Source organism: Platichthys flesus, chromosome 1, assembly GCF_949316205.1.
Source record: "Platichthys flesus chromosome 1, fPlaFle2.1, whole genome shotgun sequence".
Classification (NCBI taxonomy): domain Eukaryota; kingdom Metazoa; phylum Chordata; class Actinopteri; order Pleuronectiformes; family Pleuronectidae; genus Platichthys; species Platichthys flesus.
In genome coordinates, this window is record NC_084945.1 from 25,593,195 (window position 1) to 25,616,870 (window position 23,676).

Here is a 23,676-nt window from a genome sequence, read left to right on the forward strand (position 1 = left end):
AAATACAAGTCAAATCTGACTCAGCTGACAATTGTTTTTTTCTTCTACATATTTTTTCTTCACTATTAACAACAGAGAGTAACTCTATTTGCTCATATTGCCATTAACAGCAATTTCATATAGTAGTTTATTAATAAGGAATACTACAGTTCTGAAGTAAATGAAAATTATGTTGATCTCAACATGTCTGTGTGTGTGTGTCTGTGTGTGGACTCTTTTCTCCTGAAGCTCACATGGAACTTCTGGATGATCTCATCCGTGGGCTTGTGCAGCCACTCCTCCACACTGATCTCTGGCTGCTGCTCCAGGTCTGAGGCGTTGGGCGTACTCATCTGACGCTTCACCTTGGAGTGTTTAGGCAGCTCCAGCTCCTCAAAGCTCTTAAACTCCGAGATCCTATACACAAACACAAGCATGTAAGCATGTAAAATTATAATGATGCGAGCATCGTTCCTTGGATATTTTTTTATTTTATGCTAAATTACTCTATTGATCCTGAAAAAATCTCAGCTCAGGTCTTTGTGTCAGTTATGCGGCAGTTAACAACTTTGACCAGTACAAAAGCTCTGACCTCTGACCAACCATGCATGGGAACTGAAGGAAGCTCTTACTCTGCCTCATTAACACGCAGGAAGTCCAGCTGCTCCACCACTGCTCCAGATATCAGGGTCTAAAAGGTTGATGAGAGAAAGAGTCAGAAAAATGTCAGAATTTGCAATGTGATTATATACTACAACCTTACTGACAGGCTGGAATATATCAAATGGAAAATGGTCTATATTTATATAGCACTTGTCTAGTCCTGATGACCACTCAAAGTGCTCTACAGCACAGTTTTACATATTTTTTTCTATGAGAAATTTGGCAATTTGGGGTTCAGTATCTTGCCCTAGGACACTTGGCACTCAGAATGGGGAAGACTGGGATCGAACCGCCAACATTTTGGTTAGAGGACGGCCGCTCTATCCTCGGAGTCACAGCCCCCCCAATAAGAGATTGAACCGTAATGTAACTGTTAACATGTGTGAAGAGGAAATTAAACTGTAGGGCAAAAAAATACAGGAAGCTTTATAAATCTCAGAGGAGAGCTTTGCTCCCTGACTCAGACAAACAACTCTTTGAATACTGCCGTTCATAACAAATAACACATGGAGAAGTGAGGTATGAAAGAACTCCACAGTTTCAAAATGTTTACAAATTTGTACGGCTGCAGTAACACGTGAGCGTCTAACAAGGTAATATTATGACAAAAGTTTGAGTTTCTTAAAAGCATTTCTGTGTAGGAGTACAGAGCACAGTTGAACATGACTTGCTCCTGTGGTCAAAATGTGATATTAGCCATTCCAACTGAAGTCAACTCCAAAACAAAAGTAAGAGGAATATAGGAGAGGAGCCATTGTGCTCCCCATAACAATGAGATGATGAAGAGGGGAAGTGTTTCAAAGCGGCAGGAGTTAACTGTGAAGTGAATAGCAAATAGGCGAATGGAAGGAAGCACTCAAAAGCCTAACCTTATGAGGAATTCTCTGCTGAACATCACAAACACTCCAGGAGAGAAGTTCAGTTTGGAAAACCTGTCATGAAAAGTTACCAATTTGAAAATAATTCTACTGCTACCTTGGTCCCTGCTCTTTGCCATCATGAAGATTGATTGTTTTCTGCAGCTTAAACCCACAAACTCAGCCATGGTAGATTGTAAACAAACTGTCTAAAGTAAAATGTTGATATTTCATTGTAAATTAATGGACACTTCTGGGAGTATTCCTCTATGCTAAACTTGCACAGAGGAAGCATCTCCACATTTAGCAAATTAACCAGTAAAAGACTGGACATTATTTCAAAAGGGCCCTGGATTGGTAAGAGTCTAGTGATATTCAATTTAGATTAAAACATTCTTTGTTAGTGGTCAGTGTTGAAACGGAAACTAACATTAATAGTTTTTTTGGAATCAGTACAGTATTACAATCTAATACTGCTTCAATCAAGTGTGTCAATATCTTTGTAACAACCCCAGAATGCAATAATAGCATGGGCATTTTAATAAAAAAATATTGAAAGATTTTGAGAATAATACAAGAATTGAAAATCTTGATGACCATCTTCATTGTTTCTGTAGAACAACCTCTTTAATAACATGCAGATATAACCAACAATAACCTTGCAGTCAACCACCAACAAACATTTCCACAAAAGAGCCAATTTCCTACAAGTCTTTGCGGTAAACACAGTTTACAGTGCAATATTTTCTTACGAGTCAAACGAGTAAGTAGTACATAATGTGTGAAACTTTTACCAGAGCATACGTTAACAAGATGCTACAAATTCCTCATCTTAACACATTGTAACACGAAATTCCGACTTTATTCTCTTCCTATTATGTTTTTTTCCCCATAATATAATGACTTTTTCTTTTAATACTAGGCTTGAAATCTCATATGTGACCGTAATACTCAATTGTACAAGAATAAGAGGAATAGCAAGGACCTATGCATCTTTTTGATAAAGATGACTTGTTGGATATGAGGACCTTGTTTGCTAACTCAACCAGCAGAACTGGAGATATAGAAGTTTTCATTTGGAATCTTGTTTGTGTTCAAATGCTGAATGTTCATCCCATATTCACTCTACTTTTAGCTCCATTTCTGGTCACCACCAACTCATGAGCATCACATCGGGATCCCCAGCTGCTAAATTCTCAACTATGTTCACCAGTTAGTGGATTGTGCAGTGTCTATTGTTTAATGCTGGGTAGGTAACATGCTTAAGATGTCACAGTGCTCCAGAGGCAGCACAAGAGCAACTGCAGAGGCAGGTGATAGATCTGGTTGGTCACTGTGACTTTGCATTACATTTGATCCATTGTCAAAGTCACAATAGTGATTGCAGCAGTTTCAAAGAATCCCCTCTCCAATAACTAATTGAGTAATCCTCTCGAGGAAGCTGGGAACAAAGTTAACATTCATTACTGTATGATTATAAAGTGATTTTTACTGCAGCTATTTTGTGGTCCTTTCTTTTTAAGATGTGATTTACTACCCCTTTGTGAGGGCATATTAAAGTCCACCAAGGAAACACCGACACTGAAATCCTGTCTGACCGCTCTGCTGTTGTACTGTGGCTGCCTTCATTAGCATCTATGTCACCTCTTATTGTTCCATTCATCTCTCATGTCACATGCATAGTATAACTCGGTAATGTAAACTGGTTGTTTTGTGCTTGTTGGCACAGAGCCTTTGATTCAGATTTCTCTACAGTCCTATCAGTGCCTCAAAAGACACATTTATGGACTTCTAATCTTTTAATATACATAATATAATTTCTGTTGCTGCTCCAGTGTATTTTCACAAAAAGCCTCACCCCTTTTCTCTTTAGAAAAAAACGAGACTGAATCGAGCTCCACCTTTCCAGGGCAAACAAAAACAGACTGCCCTAGAAATTTAATCTGACAGATCGAGTTCAACACACAGATAAACACTTGCATTGCAATTGGAAAAGGAGGGACTCCAGATTAAGGGCTGGGATTGTCTTTTCACATTTCACCAGAGAAAGAGGTGAAGTCCTGAAAAAACAATTTGTTGAAACATTTGTAATATTAAGCCCTCCTTTATTTCAGAGACAGCTGGAATATCCGCAGTAACAGAATAGAGAGCAAACAGAATAGAGGGGGTGGCATGTTCTTCCCTGACATCATCTGCCATGAAAACCCTTCACAATATGTAAACCATCAAAACTGCAGAAACAATGATAGCAACAATGATCCGATTGAATGGATATGAATGTTTTAACACCACTGAATTACTTTAGAGTATACAGGATATGGCTGGGTGATGTGGCCAAAAATGTTACCAAAATATTTTTTTTAGTATTGACAATTTTCACAATAAATGTCTAAAGATTATTTCTTTCAAGTTTAAAAACAGACCTTGATATGATGAAATGATAAAACGGATCATTTATGTGTTATACCTCCTCATTGTGCTTACACAATGCAAAAGAACTATACATACATATAATGAACCTCTTTTATATTGTTATTATATCATATATATTAAGCTATAAGAATGTGTATAATCTTCCTTAAAACCAGTGAGACTAAGGCTGTTGCTATTTGCTACTTTATATTTTTATTTTCTACTTGCTGACAGTTTTGTGTTGTTGTACGTTTCAAACCTTCTTGTCGATACAAGAATAATTACATAAACGTCTGTCTTAGAAGTTATACACCGGCATTTGTTATATTCAGTATTTGCTGAATGGTGACAAAAGGGAGTCTGAACAACCCATTGTATTATATCATAATTCAAATTATGTTTATCTAGTGATTAAATACCTAATTACATTTTTACAGGATGGGCAATGCTGTTGTTATACAAAAAAAAACACAACGAAATACTTTGACTGACTAGAAACACATCAAATAATCCATTGAGGACATTAACAAGCATAATATAAAGAGTGTTTAAGAATGACAGAATGACTAAATACATCAATACATAATAAGCTCATTACATTAATTAGATCCACAAACCTGAAGTCTGTCGACGTGAACCTTGACCCCACCGATGTTGCCTTTCTTGAAAGATGCCAGCATGTCTAAGACTGGGTTGAAGCGGCTCCCCCTGGCGACACAGAGGTCAAAACATTTTGTGCCCTTTCTCCATTTCCTCTTTCACAATCACAACATCAGCGTCAACACCACCATTAGCATTGAATAATCACAACTCAAACCTGTGAATATTAAAGCGCTCTTCAACCAAACCCTCAAGGCTTTGTTTGCTCCGCTGTCATCGTCTCTACAGGTCATCATCCCGATCAATAGCAAACTAATGACTATTGACTGTGAGGAGCCACTGACTCATCCCAGATGCTCAGTGTGAATGTACAAGCGTTCGTATCACATTAAACATATGGTTCTTTGGGTAATGGTCAATACTGCTGTAATCAGCCCACCAGCCAAGCAATAGTGATATAAATGAGCAACATTATCACCGAATCAGCAAGCACCTACAGTAGCACCTTCCTGATAAATTGCACTGACTCTGTCAATAAGTTTTGTTGTGAGCTTCAGCCGGATCAGACAGAGAGAGAGATAAAGGTGATATATGGAGAGATTGGAGGACGAAGATTGTTATGAAAGAGCTATAATAGGACAGGTAGAGCGAAAAAAAAATATAAAACAGCTATTATAGAGTGTGTGTTTATTACTTGATGTTATCCTCACGGATGAGAACCAGGAAGAGAGGACGTCCCTGCATTTTCCAGCACTGTTTGATGAACTGCAGGGCGTTCTGCAGATCCAGACACACACACACACATGCATTTGAGATTTGCATATACAGTATTTGTTGCGGTCAAAATTTCAGTTCCCACTTTTATGAAAGTTTAACTTACCTGCCAAAGCAAACTTTAATTTGAATCTGACGTTTCAGAGCTTTGAAACATAAAATAAACTAAAACTGAAAGGTGTTTTTTATTTTGAACAGAATTAACAAGTGTGGTTAAAACATTCATACATTTATTGAGGGCAAGGATTTAAATAACGAAATTTATCATTGACTTATGTTCAATATTCAAATCAAATTATTCAAAGGATATACTTTAATTTGAATGTGATTATATTAAATATTATTAGTTTATTTGTTTGTTTTTTACTTTGCTGTCAACACGATGATTGGTGAACAGGCTTGATACACATATGGCATTGGCTTATTATTAACCTCAACCAAGGGGGCTTTATTTAAATTGAATTGCAGAATTATGTAAATGAATCTGGATCTAGGCCTTGGCCCCAGAGGGATGAGCTCTCCGAGTGGCATTCGAGTGTTAGTTCTGTGAGCACATCACAAGTGGTTGGCTGTGGAACCGTGACACCACAGAGTTCTGCAAGTGTGACCCAGACTTACCGTGATGTCATCAATCAGCAGCATTACATCCTGGGACAAGTAAAAGTCACTTAGATCAAACACTATTGGGTAGCACACCACTGTCTTGCCCAGGATACGATAAATCTGGAAGGAAACACACACACACACACACACACACACATATACACATACACATACACATACACACACACACACAGTATTGCATTAGAAGACGGATGGCTCACAAGTAGCCACGTATACATTTTTCTGGGCAGCATATAAAACAAGTCATCTATCCTTAGATAAGGAGGACACACAGGAGCTACATGACCACTCCTGATGACACACATACAGAACATACACTTCCATGTACATACGGAATCACTGTTCACACATGCAGATTGTTACAGGAAACACACACATACGAGAGCTTCTATATAAAGACACACTGATGAGGATAATGTCCTCTGGCAGTCTGCCATTTCACCATAATTGTTCCATTATAATATTGTCTCAGCCATGCGTTGGGAGCCACGATTAATTTGCTTGGCGATGCCTTCGTATGAGAAAGCTGCTACAGCTCAACTTATTTGTTTGTGTTGTGAACTTCGTTTGGGAGAAACTGCGAATATCATAAGCAAGAGATATTAGCACCAAGCAAACATGTACTGTGCGAATGCACAATGGCACGCACACACACACACACACACACACACACACAAACACACCCACTCACACACATTGCCTGACAGCAGTTTAGCATATTAAAATGCAGCCCGTCTTGTGAAGAAGTCAAATCTATTCAGCATTCATTGATGCGTACTGTATGTGTGAGGAGGAGAAAAGTTCTTGAAGCTGAATATTTTTCTGTGCCTGTGTGGACCTTCCAAGCAATGGTTGACTCATCTGAGCTTGAGGCAATGTATGCAGATCAATATGTGGGAGGTGTTATGCAGTCACCCATGACCTGTGTGGCAGGCCAACATGGACTGCACATATCAGTGAAGTGTGTACATGTAAGTAGCTGTGCAATTTCATACCTTGCAGGTCCCGATGCAGCCCACTGGCCTCTCTGGACGCCCACTCAACCCCAGCTTCTTGTTAATGGCAAGGAAACGGTATGCCTACAAAAAAACAAACACACACACACACACACACACACACACACACACACACACACACACACACACACACACACACACACACACACACACACACACACACACACACACACACACACACACACACACACACACACACACATTTGTGTTGTTGCAACTCATAATCTGAAATCACCTCCATATGGCTGAACCACCTTGCGATATTAGCTCTGTATAATGTTACGAGATGTGGAGATAATGACAGGTCCCCACGCTGCCATCAGTGACATGGTTAGTGGACCCAAGTGCCCCGGAGCTGATAACAGTGTTGTTGTGCGCTGCAGACGCCCATATGAAGAGCTGAGTCCTCATTTCAATGAATAAACAACAGCATGTTGCTTGATGGTTTCCATATGAGTCACAAACAACATTAAAAAAAATGTATAAACTCAAAACAGTGGATCTTTAGTTTCCAGCATAAGTCAACAAGAGCAGGCTTCTCACTTCTAGCTGACAACTGTTGACTCTGTCAGCTGAGACACTAACTGTTGCTAGGAGATTTAATCTGATGGCCAATAAATGTTAACTTCGAGTTGTGTCTTCAGCTGGTTTTAGTTTCCAGCTGACTTGTTTTTTTAGAGGGAGAACCTGTGAAAGGGTTTACAATGTGCACATAGACACGACAAACACCTTTTCACTACAAAAAATATACCACAAAAGGCAACAAAAATGTAATGTTTATGATTTATATATAAATATAAAATGTTTTTTCAAATGATAAGGACTTATTCTCGAGTTTTGAAAATTTTAACTGCCACTGTGCTGTACATTATAAGTTGCTTTGGTAACATGTGCATTTTATGTAAGAAAAGTGAATAAGCTCTTTCTATAAAATAACACACCACCTACATACACGAGAACAGTGAAATCTATATACCACTCTATATGATCTACTATATATATATATATATATATATATATATATATATATATATAGTGTAAATGGTTGTCGTTCTCTGTATGTTGGCCCTGCTATACACTGGTGACCTAACCAGGATTTTCTCGCTCAATGACAGCTGGGATTGACTTCAGAGACCCTCAAAGGACAGAGGTATAGATAATGGATAGATCATATGTATTTAATACATCTATATTGCTTATGTTTCTGACTGATAGCAATTGTGAATCACATTTCTTTAAATAGAAACTTGTAAAATGTTACCTATAACGGTCCAATTAATCATCATGATGATTTCAAGTCTGACCAAATACCCTGGATCTCAGAGCTATGTTGGATGTAGCATTTAAATGCAACATTTCAAAGTATTACATCACACTTTTATAACTTTAAAAAAACGTTTATAACAGGAAGTCTGTGTTCCAAACGAATAAGCTGGTGGAAGGTTCTTCAGAATAGACGATTACAGGATTGATATGGACTGGAGGTGGGATGAGGTCCTGTATTTTGACTGTGGGAGGGATTTCTGCCTGCTCATTGCATTATCTGTTCTCACACTGTAACTCCATCTGGTAGAGGTGCAGTAGCTGTGTCTCCAGACTGCAGCCTGATCACAATCCAGAGGTCAAGTCCGATCTCAAGTATAAAGTTCATGAGCAGAAAATGTTAACATCAGCAGAGTAGAAGTGTCCGAGCAAAGAGGCTGGAGGAGAGCTTGACATTTAAAACTCAACTTCAATAGGTTTTTGGCTGAAGAAAAAAGACGGGTTCAGGTTAGCCGAGGTCAGCGCTCACATTTAATTGGTGGAATGAAATCCTGTGCAGTCAGTCAGAAAGAGGATGTTTCACCTTCAAGTTCAATTTATGGGCTGACTCAGCTTTTTTTTTAACACAACCACCAATTTACAACATTGTTATGGCTGAAGTCTTATTGTAGTAATGCTGTTTTGTGGAGACAAATAAAAAGGAAAAAGCAGGAATAGAAATACTTGACTGTTTTGCTGCATTAATCCCCCAATTATCAGGTCAAAAGGCTCCTATACTAGTCATACAAAACAGACGCCTAAGTCCTACTGTCTCTGAGATGCATTCAGCGATGGCAGCAAGGAGGATACAGAAGCTCAATTTCCAGAGCACTGCTTTGGTGCTTCAGTTAAAAGCTTCTCACCGCTGAGTCGCCCGCAGTCAGACCACGCTGATACAAAGATGCAGAGAGAGATGAGATGGACATTGATTTTTCTGCTCTGCTTGCTTCAAGCCCAGTGGTGTGACATGCTCGCCACAAGATGTAATTTACTGTACAAGTGCGTTTGTTACACTTCTGTGTTCTGATGTGTCTGGGTGTGAAAGCACTTACTCTCCTTGTGACGGCCTATAAATGCAAAATTTAAACATCCTACCAGGGAAAGACATCAGCACACCCACACACTCAGGGTCTGCAGGAAATCTGCCCATCCAAGCCCTCTGTGCTGCATTCTACTGTCTTACTCTAATTGCAATACACAATGTCAGCCAAAAGGTGGTGCTCTGCTACTCCTGTGCACTTGCTAACTGTTGCAAAAGGCTTGCAGTGGACACAGCAGTTGGTGTTGGAGAAAATAGCAGAAATTAAACAAAAAGGGAGGGGAGAGTATAGTCTTTAGGTTTTAAAGCAGAACAATGCTAATTGAGGATAAAGTGACACTGCAAATCACTGGCCAAACAGACAAGCATGAGACCTGGAGGAGGAAAGCGAGGGAGGCTGGAGGAACCTTCGCACCCAACACTTCCTGTGCGCAGAATACCAATGAAGAACGACAACTCCCAGGCAGACTATCAAAGCATCCTTTCATTCTCTCACATTTCCACTGACCGCAGCACAATCAGCACGCCTGACAGGTGGGAGGGACCATAAAAAAGACATATTCATAGGCTTCCTTTTAAATGTCCACAGTGGTCACAAGGTGTGAGAGGATACCACCGGCTCCTGCTTTCAAAAGTTGCAATTCACTACAGAGACATTTGATAGGAGCTCATGCGTGCTGTCATTGCTGGGTCGGTGCCCTAAACAGGGTGAAGGTGTGGATCACAGATTTATTTTTTACATTTGATGTTGTCATCCAGTTGGACTTAGAGTGTAGGGGCTGAACATCTCTCCATGAGGCTCGAAATAATACTTTCATGTTATTCATGTCAATCTTTCTGCTTCAGTAAAAAATGTTCTACCTGCTGTTTCACCCCATCACAATGAGTTCAAATAGTAGAATCATTTTTTTATGTATATCTCAAAACAAGCAATCCTTATATGTTCAATGAAAGAGTTGTTTGCCATAATTGTTCTTCTTGTGGAGTAATCCCCTCCTAAAGGACTTGGGAATTGGGCTAAAGTCTTCAGTCCTTCTTCTGCGTAGAAATGAACTGGTCTGTTCCATTCACGTACACTGATTTTTCAATCAGGTACCATTCATACACTGTCTGCACAGCTGTCAGGGGCAAATTAGAGTTAGAGTTTTTTTGTACACAACTTGAATACTAAATACATAAATGAAATGTTAAAGATAGGAGGAAGATGTGGAAGAAAGCAGGTATGCCTTAGATGAAATCATCTATCTACAACACAATAATTAAATATAAATCATACTAATTGGGATTTCAGTGCGTTGCCAAATGACATTTAGAATGCAGACTTGAGGTGCCAGGGATTGAACCAACGACATTCTGGTTTGTGACACAGCCGGATTTTTAACCTCAGGTGACGTCAGGCTTCTTCAGTCACAGATGTTTACATCAAGTGAACCTCTTCCAAATGTACAATGTCTTTCAGATCTACTCCTCTTGCATTTTCCTTGTCAGCTTTGGTGTAGAGACAGCTACACAGAGAATACTTTTTTTTCCTAAAAAAAGGTTTGCTACAACAGCAATCAGTGCTTCTATAAGACAACATTTTTAGTTGTTTTTGTTTGAAAAGGTTTGTTGGTTTCTTTGTATGTTTTTGTAAAAATTACTGTACAGATTTGGTTATTAGATTATTAAAAGAATGGGGTATAAATCAGGAAAGAACTCAATAATTTCTCAGAGAATAATTTATGGATCTTGAAGACAAAAATTAGACATATTTATGGGACTGATATTAACGAGTGTTTGAATTTGGTGCCGATCCAAATAAAAAATTGGATCTTGTGAATTTAGGGCCTTGGCAGAGTTAAGCAGTCATTGCCTCTTGTTTCAGTTCAAATTAAATCTGTAGCAGGCTCGTATTTCCCTATTCGACATTACATGTATTTCCATTAGCTCTTTAACAGAAGTAGTGCATCTGCTTAATCTTATTCTGATCAATATTTATAACTGGCAAAATATTGAAATAAGACCCACATACAATAATACTGGAATATTCCTTTATATTCTTTTAAGTCCTTCCCTCAAAAAAAGAAGGGAAAAAAGAAACAGCTAAAAGGGAGGCTATTTGTGGGCAAAGCTGTGATTTGCAAGGGGATAAGCACTGGAGTATATAGGTGGGAATAACACATTGCAAAATGTAATTGCCACTCTCCCATCGTCAGGCGGCTGTTGTCAACACAATCAAATTGCTGCGAGGGACGAGCTGAGGTGAGCAGCTCGCAGCACTGGAGATGGTGGCGACGCAGAGATAAACAGATTCTGTCGGTGAAGAAGGATCCGGCTTCGGATTTAATATTCAGTACAGGGCTCGCTCTGACTCACTATTGCATATCCATCTGAGAGGCAGCACGCAGCAGAAAAAGGTGCAAGGGGAAGGAGAAAAGTAACAGGTATGATAGTTCAAAGGGTACATGATAGACCTGGAAGGGGTGAGTTGTTTGGCGTAATAGACATAATGCGGGAGGGGCAGGACGAAGGCCAAGAGGGGAGAATAGGGTTAGAGAAGCCGATGTCATGGTATACTGTATTAGCAGAGGGACAGGAGGTAGAAAGGGCCCAGAGGAGCGGAGCGAAACCAGTGAGATGACATGATACGAAAGATTGTTTATAGAACAAGGTGTGGAAAACAAATGCCCCATCCCAGACGTGACAGCTGAGTAACAGAGGCTAGGGAGGAGGCCAGGGTTTGAGTGACGCATAAGACGGGAGAGAAAAAAGATTGGGAGATGGTAGACTTCAAACAGAATAGATGCAGATGAGGGACAAAGAATACACTGTGTTTGAGTGAAGGATACAATGGGAGTAAAAGAGATGTTAGAAGCAAGGGATGTGGTGCTTGGTGTCTCAGATATGACAGTACAAATGATGTCATCTGCTGCAGATGAAAGAAGAGGAGTGGACATGATGAAAATAACAGCTAGTGTTGGATTTATTACTCAAAAAGTTGCAATAGAGCAAAAAAGTGTCCTGAAAATAATTCCAGATGTGATATCCTCTCTTTTGTTATCTCATTTGAATATTTAGACCCAGAAAAAGACTCTATCTGCTATTTCTAACCCAGGATTGGCATTACTTCCATCCAGGCAAAGCCACACGTAATTGAACAAATTTTGAAAAATGTTCTTTGTTCAAATACATAAAAAAACTTAACAAATTATATATTTATGGTCAGGACATAGGCAAATCAGGAGACAATCAGATGTTAGTTGGAGCTAGGCAAAGCTGGGTAGTTTATTTTTCCCATCTTACCTTCCTACTCGGTTTTCACTAGAGTTTAATTTGAAAGGGATGAGTCTACTTCCAAATAGAACACCTTACCACTCAGAGACGCTGTGTCATTGATCGATTGGTATCAAGGGACCAAAGTTTGCCCAAAAATAAAATCCCTACACCATTTCTACTCCAACCGATCTGGCAAGCCTCCTCTGACCTCTGCCATCAAAAAGGCGTTTCCATCTGCAGCTGGATGCAGCTCACTTGATGTTTTCATTTTAGGCTGCAGTCTGAGTAGAAACTCTCGAGTCTGTTGTGCATGAAAATCCCAGGTGTACTAGCAATACTTATACTAGCCTGCAATCATGCCAGATTTGAAATCACTGGGATTGCATTCCTCTCTCTTTCTGTTTTTTCATGTATAATTTGACTTGCTGCTGACCTGTATTTCTATGATTTCATGCGTTTTATGAATTGAACCGTTACCACAGGAAGGGCTATTTGGATAAATGAGCAGGTGACAGTTGTTTCCCTTTCAAATATGTAGTAAGTTTACTTTCAGATTTTTTATTGAGGATGTATAATGCTCAAAACACATTCCATCATAGAGTAAATTGTATATAATTGTAATTGTATGTTTATTTAATTTGATTTAAATCATATTTAAAACTGGTGAGCGGCTTATCTAGTGGATTCAGATTGGTATTGAGGGCTTTGTCTTATTAAAATAATCATGGATTTTGGATAGTGAATTTAAATGATCTGTTTCAATTGTGCTCCTACAAAACTTTAATGTTAGACTTGTAAGAGCAGCATGACTGCTAAAAACATTAAAGGGGACATATTATGCCCATTTTTCCACAGTTGATATGGCTCCTTGGGGTCTTAATGAAATGTCTGTAACATATTTTGGTCAAAATACCACAAGGATCATTTAAAACAGCACCTTTTTACCCTGTAAAACAGCACTCCTCAGATTGACCTGTTTTGAGTGCCCCGCCCCCCTCCTCTCCGGTGAGCCTGGCTGTGAGAGCCCCAGCACCCCAGTGCAGCAGCATCCTTCCACACTGTTGAGTCAACATTTAGAGGTGTACCGGGGGTCCCTTGTTTATTCGGCCACTTAAATGGGTAGCAGCAGCGAGCTAATGCTAGCCGGGCTCCACTGGCCTGTTTAGCTTGCGAGCTAACCGGGCCGGTGGAGTCCGGCTAGCGTTAGCTCGCTCGTCCAAGGCCATGTAGCGAGACTTCCTACATGGGCATGGTGTGACTATGACGCTTATTTTGGTTGTAATCCAATTCGACGCACTCTTGCGTATCGTTTCTGAAATAGAGGAACCACAATAAATCACGGGAGTTGTTTTTTTCCAGAGTTTTTGGGACGGTAGACGTGTCAGATACCAAATTAAATCAATTCTAAATACACATTTTCTAAAGTTACCATGAATAACAACCGCAGCCCACAGCTCTGTTATATTTCCCTCAGGTTTCTAGGCAACTTATCTGCTCATTGTGACCTTTAAGTGCTTAATTGCAGGAGTGAAACAGTTGTTGAGGTAATGAAGGAAGTGACTTCAAATTATATATGTTTAATCTCTTATGCAATCATCTAACTCGCCCTTCTGAGAACAAATTTAAAAGCCACTCAGATCCATGCATCTCCAATTTGCTAGAGTGAAACAGTGGCCGCTCCGCCATCATTCTGATCAATCAACATGAACAATCACTGTTCGTCTAATCAATCACCTCAACCAATCCGGTGGTTTGCTCTGATTGATGGGAAAATCTTAAGAGCAGAAAATCTTGGACTGACAAGAAGATGGACTGAACGAGCCAAGTTCTGCCGGGATATTGATAACTCAGATGTTATCTCGCTGATGGTACGATTGATTTGTGCAGTTGTAGAGGAGGAGGTGGTGGCATCAATAGTCAGTCACAGATGACTGGAAATCTTCTTTACACTTAAACTAAGCTGTGAGGCCAGGCAGCAAGACAAGGCAGATAATCCTGCTCTACCAAATGTCTGCAATCAGTGAGGTTTCAATAGAGGGTTGTTAAAACCCCTCCCTCGTACGACATCTGCTTAATTAGCAAGTGTTACTAGGCACAGCTGGTCTGTCAAGCTTTCCGTTCATGGGGCTGTAGTAAGAGGAATATTCCAAATATAAAAGGTTTGGAGGATGGGTTTTGAGGATGGAGCAAAAGAGCAAAAGTGAAAGGAATTGAATAAACTGTGTTTGCTCAAAGGTTGACTGTTAGCAATAGAAAGCTAACACATTCATAGCACAAGCTGATTTAACAGATACTGTTAGCGGCCATATCAAAATTACAGTTAAGACTTGGTATTAACATCCGGCCTGAGTGATGTGATCATTAGAGATCAGCGCTAAGTACAGGTCTGAAATGCACGCCCATGCATCCGCCCATGTATCCTAAGATGTGATCACTCAAACCACAGTGAGAGGTGGTCTGGGACGCAAGTGACCACATTCTTGAAGCTGCATGAAAGCAGCCCGTCCAGACTCCTCTCTATCTCGTCTTCTGAAAGGCGATTCATTGTCTTCACATTGGCTATAGACATGTTACCTTTCTTTTCGCACTGATAGTGATCTGCCAACTGTTTAGCAAGCTGTTAAAATGAATTTGACCGATCTCATCTGTGGGTTGGAGCTTCTACATTGTCTGGACCAATATGTGAACTGCTTTGTTATTAGGCCAAATGGCGTTACGCAGCTAGTTAGCATTGCTAGGATCCTTAGTATAGCCTTGTTTTGATGTCTGTAGTCCAAGACCAGTGGTCACCAAGCCCAAGATCCCCCCCCCCCGGCTGCAGTGTTGTATGGGTAACAACACAGTGGTGGGCAAGTGACAGGTGTGTTTGTTAGTGCAGTGGTGTACAAATTGTGTACACCACTGCATGTCCACCCAAGCTGGAGATCGTAAATACCAGTGACTAGAGCAGAGTCATTTGACCCAGGAATCAATGCCGATTATATCCTTTCATACTGCAGACAAAAGCCGGATACATGTGTTTAAGGTGGCTTTTATCAATGTGACATTGGGTACATTATACTATAACTCTGGGCCAGACTAACTTTAATACAGAAAAATTGTTGCTCCTTTACTTACATTTAACACATGGAAAACTAGAGACAGCTAAGTTTGTGACAGGCGACAATGCAGCAGGTTTCTCATATTGATAGAAGCTAGGGGCAGTAAAAAGTCGCTGCAGATGGAGTTGCAAATAGGTAAGGCTCGATACTGGAGCTAAAAACACGCTCCAACACTTGAAGATGAACAGTCCAATTGACAGACTGTGTCTGGGCAGGATTTTTGTTCTCAATATGACTTTCTGATCCTCAACACCTGTCATCTTTAGCTGCCCAATAGAAATGTAAAAAACTGGATGAGGTTTACTTGTTCCTGAAGTCAAGGACCCAAAGTAATCATGAACCGTATCACTGTAATTTGAATATGTGCAATTCAATAACATTGTGCTTGGTGTAGCAACAGTACCGCGGTGTAAATGCATTACCTTGACCAGTTCTTTCTGAGGCCAGATCTGGATCGGCTCCACCTGCTGGGGCGTCTGAGTCTGAATGCCATAGGTGTTCAGAAACACCTGCAATCTGTACATGCACAGAGAGAAAAGAAATACTATATCAAACTGACTATTTGAACATGTATCTGTAGCTGGAAAATAACACTCACACTGGCCTCCAGCAGCTAAAAATACAGCTTCATTATTTATAGTAAAAGCTATAAAGTTTAATCAGTTAAGACCTGTCTTGTGTTCTTGTAAATATAAATATCATGTAAATCATTATTATCTATTATGTAATATGAATAGAGAAATATTCACAATATTATGAATATCATTTAGCTGATCCACATATTATTAGCGTATGTAGCGGTACACTCACGCTGTGAGAAGTGGCTGTAGGAGTTATAATGGGGTTTTGGCAGAAGCAATAATTAAAGCTACAAGTTAACAGCCTTCATATTCCTTTGACCCTGTTTAACACTCATACACCCACTCTCTTGGACATGTATCCTAGCACGCCTACACAAACAAACCCACAATGGGAAAAGTGAAATATGATGGTAGAGGTCAAGCTGAGCTCCAGCTTTAAGAGCTCACCACAATAACAACACAGTCAGATCTGAAGGAGAGATATGTGGAAAATAGCCATGCTTCACGGTCTGCATGAACACATACACATATTACCTCTGGCTCTCAGCAATAAGGGCCACGTGAATCACAACATCATTCACTATGGGGCCCTGTGAAAAAAGACAGAAAAGAGAATTCAACATGTGAACCACGCCCCTGCTACAGGTTAAATATGTTGTTAGTAACATCCATTTTACTTTAAATGAAGGTACAATGAACTTTCTGTCTTGGGTTTACATGTGTGACTCATGTCTGTGTGGGATTGCTCAGCATAGGCCGGTCTCCTGTGTCTAAATTGACCATAGGTGTGAATGTGATCATTAATGATCATTTAGTGCCCTAGTGATCTGTCCGAGGATCACCTTGCCTCTGGCCCAATGTCATGGAGCTGTGATTGGCTCCACACATTCTGAATAACCAACACAAGTTCTTGATTGTTGTGCGAGCATTTTGTCCACTTTGTGCCCACATACTGAGACGAACTGAAACTACATCAAAGTAGAATAATAATATTCTTTGCATACCTCAGATTTTTGTTTGTTGTTGTTATATGTCATATTTTACTATGTTATATGTTATTTTTTTATCTTGTATTGCCCATCTACTGAGTAGATGTTGCCTACCAGGTCATAAGAATTTCACTGCCCTGATGACGCTACGTTATTTGGTGCATGTGACAATAAACACTGTACTACAGTTAACATCAGTGACAAATGAAGCTTCAAAAGCCTGTTTTTCCACTGCTTTCCTATAGGAAGAAAGTCAAGGTAACACATCATAACACTGTAACAACACACAGACAGTAACAAATGGCCAGAGTGGAGCATCACGTCACTCATGGAGCCTGCAATCCAGGGTGAGAGACAACATAAAAGAGACAGAACACAGAGAAAATAAAGAGAGAGAAAGAACCATCATTACAGTGGTTTTATCTCCATAATTCGCAGACCTTTTAGGCTTGTGGACAATCACGGAAAACACAGACAAGACATTGCAGTTGTTTGTCTTTTAGTGGAGCACCTGAACATAGAATAAATCACATGCAAATTGAGGCAAAAATGTTGAAAGAGAACTTGAATTTTGAAGCTTTCACCTTGCAAAGCCGAGACTGCATCAATGTGCTTTTGGAATTTGACGGGAGAATAAGGAGAAAATCTTTACACAACCTGTGTTGTCTTTAGTGATGGAAGATGATTTATTTGTCTGTTTTCTATCACTCTTTATTTGTTTGTTCCCCTGTTATATTGATATGCTGTAAATGTGAAATATGAGTGTGTGCCTCTGTCAATTTGTCCTGTCTTTACAAGTCTGATTCAGGAGAGTGTGAGTATTTCTTTCTACTACGCTCTGCTAAAATGCACATTTACAACTCTTGTAAATGTGCTCTTTAACTCTTTAACTTTTATTCATGAGTGGTTCTGCAATGTTAACAAACATTTATTTTTTCCCTTTCTTGCTTTTTCTCAATATAAGATTGTATGTATTGTTATATCTGTGCACATTTAAATGTCTCTGTACTGTAGGTCCGTCACTGCCTTTCATCTTCTCTGTTATTGCACTATTGATGTGTGTGTGTGTATGTGTGTGTGTGTGTGTGTGTGTGTGTGTGTGTGTGTGTGTGTGTGAGGGTCTGTTGTTAGTTAATTGCAAAAAAAATATGATCATCTTCACTGCACTGAGTAACACTGTATTCAGAGCCATTTAGGAAGCAGGCAACAGCTTCTGACTCACAGGAGCAGCGGCCTTTCATCTTGTTCTCATCGTGGGTATTCGTACACACACACACACACACACACACACACACACACGCATTACACATAAAAACCAAAAGAGCACAAATGCTTAGATTCAGCCAGTGACAGAAATGTAGGGAGAAGGAACAACAGAGATGTAAACATGCTGATTGAGGTGTGTGTGCATGCACATGCACACACAAACCTTCACAAGAGATGACACTCATTGACTTATAACCTTAGTATAAGTGTGTAACCCTTGCATAGCCCATTGATGTTTTTTTCAGAAAATTAAAAAGTGGTCCTTACAAACACACACAATCTTCTACTTCTATCTTAGTGAGGACACTCATTGGGTTGATGGATTCCCTAACCCTTACCCAAACCTAATTCTAACCCTTACAGCAGATCTTAAGCCTCTCTAGAGAGAGAGAGAGAGAGAGAGAGAGAGAGAGCTGGGAGCCATTTTGTTTGGTCAATCTTAGTTGTAACCAACAAGCTCATTTTGATCAATCAGAGAGTAAAAAGACAACAGAGAGAGTGGGTTTGGCTGAGCAGAAGAAAAGAACCAGCTGAGCACGAATCACTCCTGATGAAGAGCAGAGCAATTGCTCCTAAAATACTGCAATGCAACTCTCATTAGCACTGGTCTCTGAGCAGACAAAGGACTAATTTGGCAAAGGACAAGATATGGAAATGCATAATGGAGACACGAGAGAAGTGTACGCTTGCTCGCGTTCTCTCTCTCTCTCTCCCCCTCCTTCCCTTCCTCCCTTCTCCGTGCACCACTGTCGAACTATGTCGACAGACAACTGAGTCAACTGCAGGGAGGAAATTGAAATGAGGCCTCAAATGTTTCTTTAAAAAACCTTTTCAGAAGAAACCGAAAAAACATCAATGCAGTGTGACCGAAATGGTGTCAAGTCTGAAAGGGAAGTGGAAAAGATATGCCATTTCTCCACAGGGACTCTGCAACACACTGCAAAAAGGTATTTAACCAATCATACTGGACCCTGGATGTCCCCGATGGTGCGCTCAGTTCTTAAAGTCACACCACCGCTCAGGAGAAATCTAACAATTAAAGAACTTTGTACCACTGGCTGGATTCGATTTCAGATTAATTAATGAAAAGTAAAAAAAGGTTGGTTGAACAAATGAGTCGCAATTGAACACAGGTAATTAAATTTCTGCTGCATATCGCTAGGTGCAGTCAAAGAAGACCAGGCAGGCTCAGGGAGGCTGAGGGGGGTCAAACTTTAACTGCATCACTTCAATAGGAAGCAACTCTTAGAATGCACTCAACTTTTCAGACTGATGATATCTGCCACGTTAACACTGCACGACTTTGAACATCATTGGATTACTTTGCTTCCTCTGTCATGCTTGCACATGTTCTTGTAGCATGAGTAAGCATTGGGCATTGGCCAAAACGATGGCATGAAAGTCGGAGTGAGGAAGAATTTCTGCGCGTCATAGAACATGGACATGGATATTTGAGGATTAGCATGAGAGGAAGAATTGAATTGCAAAGCAACTGAATGTGTTGATGCTCCCACTACTGCAGTGTGGGGTTAGAGGCAGGTTGCAGACCAGATTTCAAAGGAATCTCACTTCTACGGAAAACAAATCAGTTTGATTTAACTGAAAAGTGAAACCACCTCATAGACTTGTATATAATTTTTGATAACAAATTTGCAACATTGACTTAAAAGGGATAATAGTCTTGTTTTTAACATATTCCACTGAGCATAGGTCAATTTGTTATGAAGGACTATGCATAAAAACAACAACATTTTACAAATTGAATACTTAAAGTTTAGTTTATGACTTTTTAAAGACTTTTCATGGACTAGTTACGTGTACTCCTTGGGTCACAATATATATTTAAGCTGCCAATTTTAGGTCTTCTTCTGATATTGAACTATTCTTGCAAATATAAATAACACAACACGTTATATAAATATTTAGTGTTCCTAAGGGAAAATAAAGCTACACCATTAATGAAATACCCCTTGTAGGAGGAGTGCTTGAAAACAAGCGGAACAGTTTGGTGAGGTTTGTGGTTTTGGAGTTGGAAGGTGGCGAAAGCAGTGTGGCTGGAGAATATAGTTACACACACTGAAGTTTGTCAAAAAGCTTTAAATATGGAAATGAAAACAACAGGAACTTAGCAAGATGGAATGACAAAATGTTAACTCGTCCTTTCTGTTCCTAAATAGAGCATCCTGCAGAATTTGGTCTGGTTCGACAAAATCCACATTTTACCAAAAACTTGCTCGTAATCCAATGACTTGAAGTATAAAGATACTTAATCAAAGTGAAATTGTAAACTCTAGCACTAAACTTACAGATAGGAACTACAATTACAGAAGTCTGTGCCAAAGGCATTTAGGGCATTTTTCTGAGGCAGCACAAGGGCATTCATCTTCACATAGAAAACACCAGCTCAGCAGTCCCAGAGTCACAGCCCTATGCTGAGGAACTGGTCTGAGCCAGACTGACAAATATTTATTTTTATATGATAAAGCTTATGTTCTTTCATCTTTCATCATAAAAACAAGATAAAAAAAAAACATAAAGAATGAATTAAACATAACGTTCTGCCGAAGCCTTAGGAAACTTGTTTCAATGCATGTACCTGACTACTATAATGTCATTACCCTCAGTAAAGCTTAGGAATCATTTTCTGAACATTGTGAGAAAGTTTTCCACGTTTATATACAGTCTATGGCTAGTTTTTAGAACTTCCTACCTATAGATTGACCTCATAATGATACCTATTACATGGAACTGTTCGTCAATTAAAGGAATCATTTAACATATTGTGAAATATACATTTTTGGTTTCCTTGTGGTTCTCAAGGGTAAAACAAATATATACTTGGTAGGCCAGAGTTTCTTCTCATATCTCAGGAAGTCACTGTCTGCTGATAACATTTTTAGCTCAGGTTATTAATTTAGATTAAATAACCAACATTTTACAAATGTCGGTAGGCGCTGGGTTGATGCTATCTTTTTCTCAATGCAACTGAACTTCTCCATCAAAGAAGTGGTTGTAAGTCATGTGAGTGTGTGTCTGTGGCTGGAAAAACAAAAACAAGGAAAGCAGTGAAAAATATACCAAACAGGTACGTCAACAAAAAGAAATAGCAGATACCTGCACCCAAAAACTAATTTGAATAAAGCGACGCTTCCTTTCTGCACAATACCTGTAGCTTAACAATGCAAAGTATCCACCTAGAGAAGAAGGTAAAATGAAAGAAAAGAAAGAGAAGTGCTGGGTTGGACTGGCCGGATGTCACAACAGGCCTGGTAGCTGTGTCAGGCCCTCAGAGATATGACTACACTAAATTTGATAAAGTGAAAAGCCATTTGCCGCAGAGTTCTGCTGTGAGTCCCTGCAGAACAGAAATGAATTTCAGCTTTGCTTCATTTGACTTTTTTGTCCAAAAATTATAAGCAGTCAGTTGTGAAACAAGATGAGAAAATTGTCTGAGAACCCTCTTTCTCTCCGTCCTTCCTACTGTTTTCCATATATCCTCCCTTGTTTTAGTCTTTTCTTACTTGATTTTCCTAATGCTCCATCACATCTTTGTTTTCTTCTTTCCTTTCGTTTGGTCCTTCAATCTCTCTCCTCTCAGTCCCATTATTTAGCCCTCCTACCCTCTCTTTTATTTCTATGTTTCGTCTATGTTTTCTATTAGTAGTTCTTATTATTCTTTCTTTCTTCCCATTCATCATCTCTTTTCCATCAACCCTCTTTTGAATTGTTACTTCTTTCCTTCTCTGTCCATTCATTCACCCACCTGTTCTTTTCCCCAGTATTCATTATATCCTTCATTACTTCCTTTTCTGCATATAGCCCCTCCTTTTCTTTGCCTTTTCTGCTTTCTAATATTTCCAATGTTCTTTCTTTGAATCTTTCTGCAGGAGCTTCCATCCTTCATTTTTCTTTCTCCATTTTATCCAAACATTCTACCTTCTGTCCTTCGTCTTTCCTGTCTTCAATCTCAGTCTCTTTCCATCCTGCAGTATTTTTTTCAATCTTCCTCCGATGTATTTGTCCTAATGTTCCTCCATGTCAATCTTTACATTTCTTTCTTTGTTACTGTTTATCTCTTTTCCTTTCCTTCTTTAAATTCTCTGCTTTCCTTCCTTTCCTCTCACTTACTTTTTCATAATCTCTCTCTCTGTCATTACCTGTCTTCATTGTTCCTTCTCCATTCTCCTCAGTCTCACTGTCTCTCAGACCTGTCTATAAGTCTGAAAATCATCGACCTGCCAAAACAACAAAACATCTGAACCCAAACTTTGCGCTTTTTCTTAATTACGAAAATCTTTAAAGACGGTTTCCGTAAGTGCAGCAATTTAACAGCACTTTAACTGTCTGCTGTGCATGTCTGAAAGTAGAGTATACAATAAAAATGATTTATACTGTGTGTTAGTATGAAAAGCACTGAGAAGATACAGAGGAGCAGGTGAGAGCAGTGTGTGTTCATGTCCTGAGGCGGCAGCTAGCAGCTGGGAGTGTTTACTGAGACAGTGTTAAATGCTGTTGTGAATGTCTACTTTAGAGATAACACACTCACATGTGCACACACAGACACACACAGACACACACATTCTTCCCTACGGACAAATGTTAACAAAAGTACACAGAGACTTTTTAACTGATTGACTAATTGATGGGCTGACATTAGTTTATGGATTATTTTTTAGTTCAGTATTTAATAATTAAAAAAAAAACTTTTTGAATGCAGCAAAAGAAAAACTACTCCTGAACTCAGTGAGATGCTACGCTGCAATTTCAAGGTCAGATCCGTCAGAGTGTGGTGGCTTGCAAAGCGCAGCACAAGGAAGGCAGCCTCAAGCGAGCATCACATCACAAAGGAATAAAACATTCAAATACTTTCATGAAGTTAAAAAGCAAGTGAGGGATTTTATCCACCACGTCCCCTACCAAAGTAAAACTATTAGAATAATCCCTTCTTTTCATGCCACTGCACAGACAAATGACTCTGGGCTCGGTATCGTCCTCGGGAAGTTGGTCTCTGTGCAGCTCAGAGATTCGTATTTTGATGTTGGGTTTAGGAGAGATGCATTTGGAGGGGTTAAAAAAACATGAAAGAAATGCTTAGTCCTTTTCATCCGTGATGTGGGAGAGGAAAATGCCTTGTGTACGCGTTTAAAGTTAGATATTTTCAAAAGGTCATCTGGCGGCAATAAAGACGAGACCATGACGAGAATCTTTCACCGTTTTA

The 23,676-nt window shown here is 39.5% G+C and overlaps 1 protein-coding gene across 8 annotated transcripts in view; it reads right to left on the reverse strand.

Moving 5' to 3' along the window:
- phkb (phosphorylase kinase, beta) overlaps positions 1 to 23,676 on the reverse strand; it is a 106,334-nt gene that overhangs the window by 13,239 nt on the left and 69,419 nt on the right. For all 8 annotated transcript variants that reach the window (XM_062389986.1, XM_062390020.1, XM_062389993.1 and 5 more), the window contains 8 exons: positions 16,738 to 16,793; positions 16,045 to 16,138; positions 6,905 to 6,988; positions 5,904 to 6,008; positions 5,206 to 5,288; positions 4,529 to 4,619; positions 612 to 670; positions 234 to 396 (listed from right to left, as the gene is read on the reverse strand). In XM_062389986.1, the coding sequence (XP_062245970.1) occupies positions 234 to 396; positions 612 to 670; positions 4,529 to 4,619; positions 5,206 to 5,288; positions 5,904 to 6,008; positions 6,905 to 6,988; positions 16,045 to 16,138; positions 16,738 to 16,793 (735 nt within the window). The remainder of the gene's footprint in view (positions 1 to 233; positions 397 to 611; positions 671 to 4,528; positions 4,620 to 5,205; positions 5,289 to 5,903; positions 6,009 to 6,904; positions 6,989 to 16,044; positions 16,139 to 16,737; positions 16,794 to 23,676) is intronic.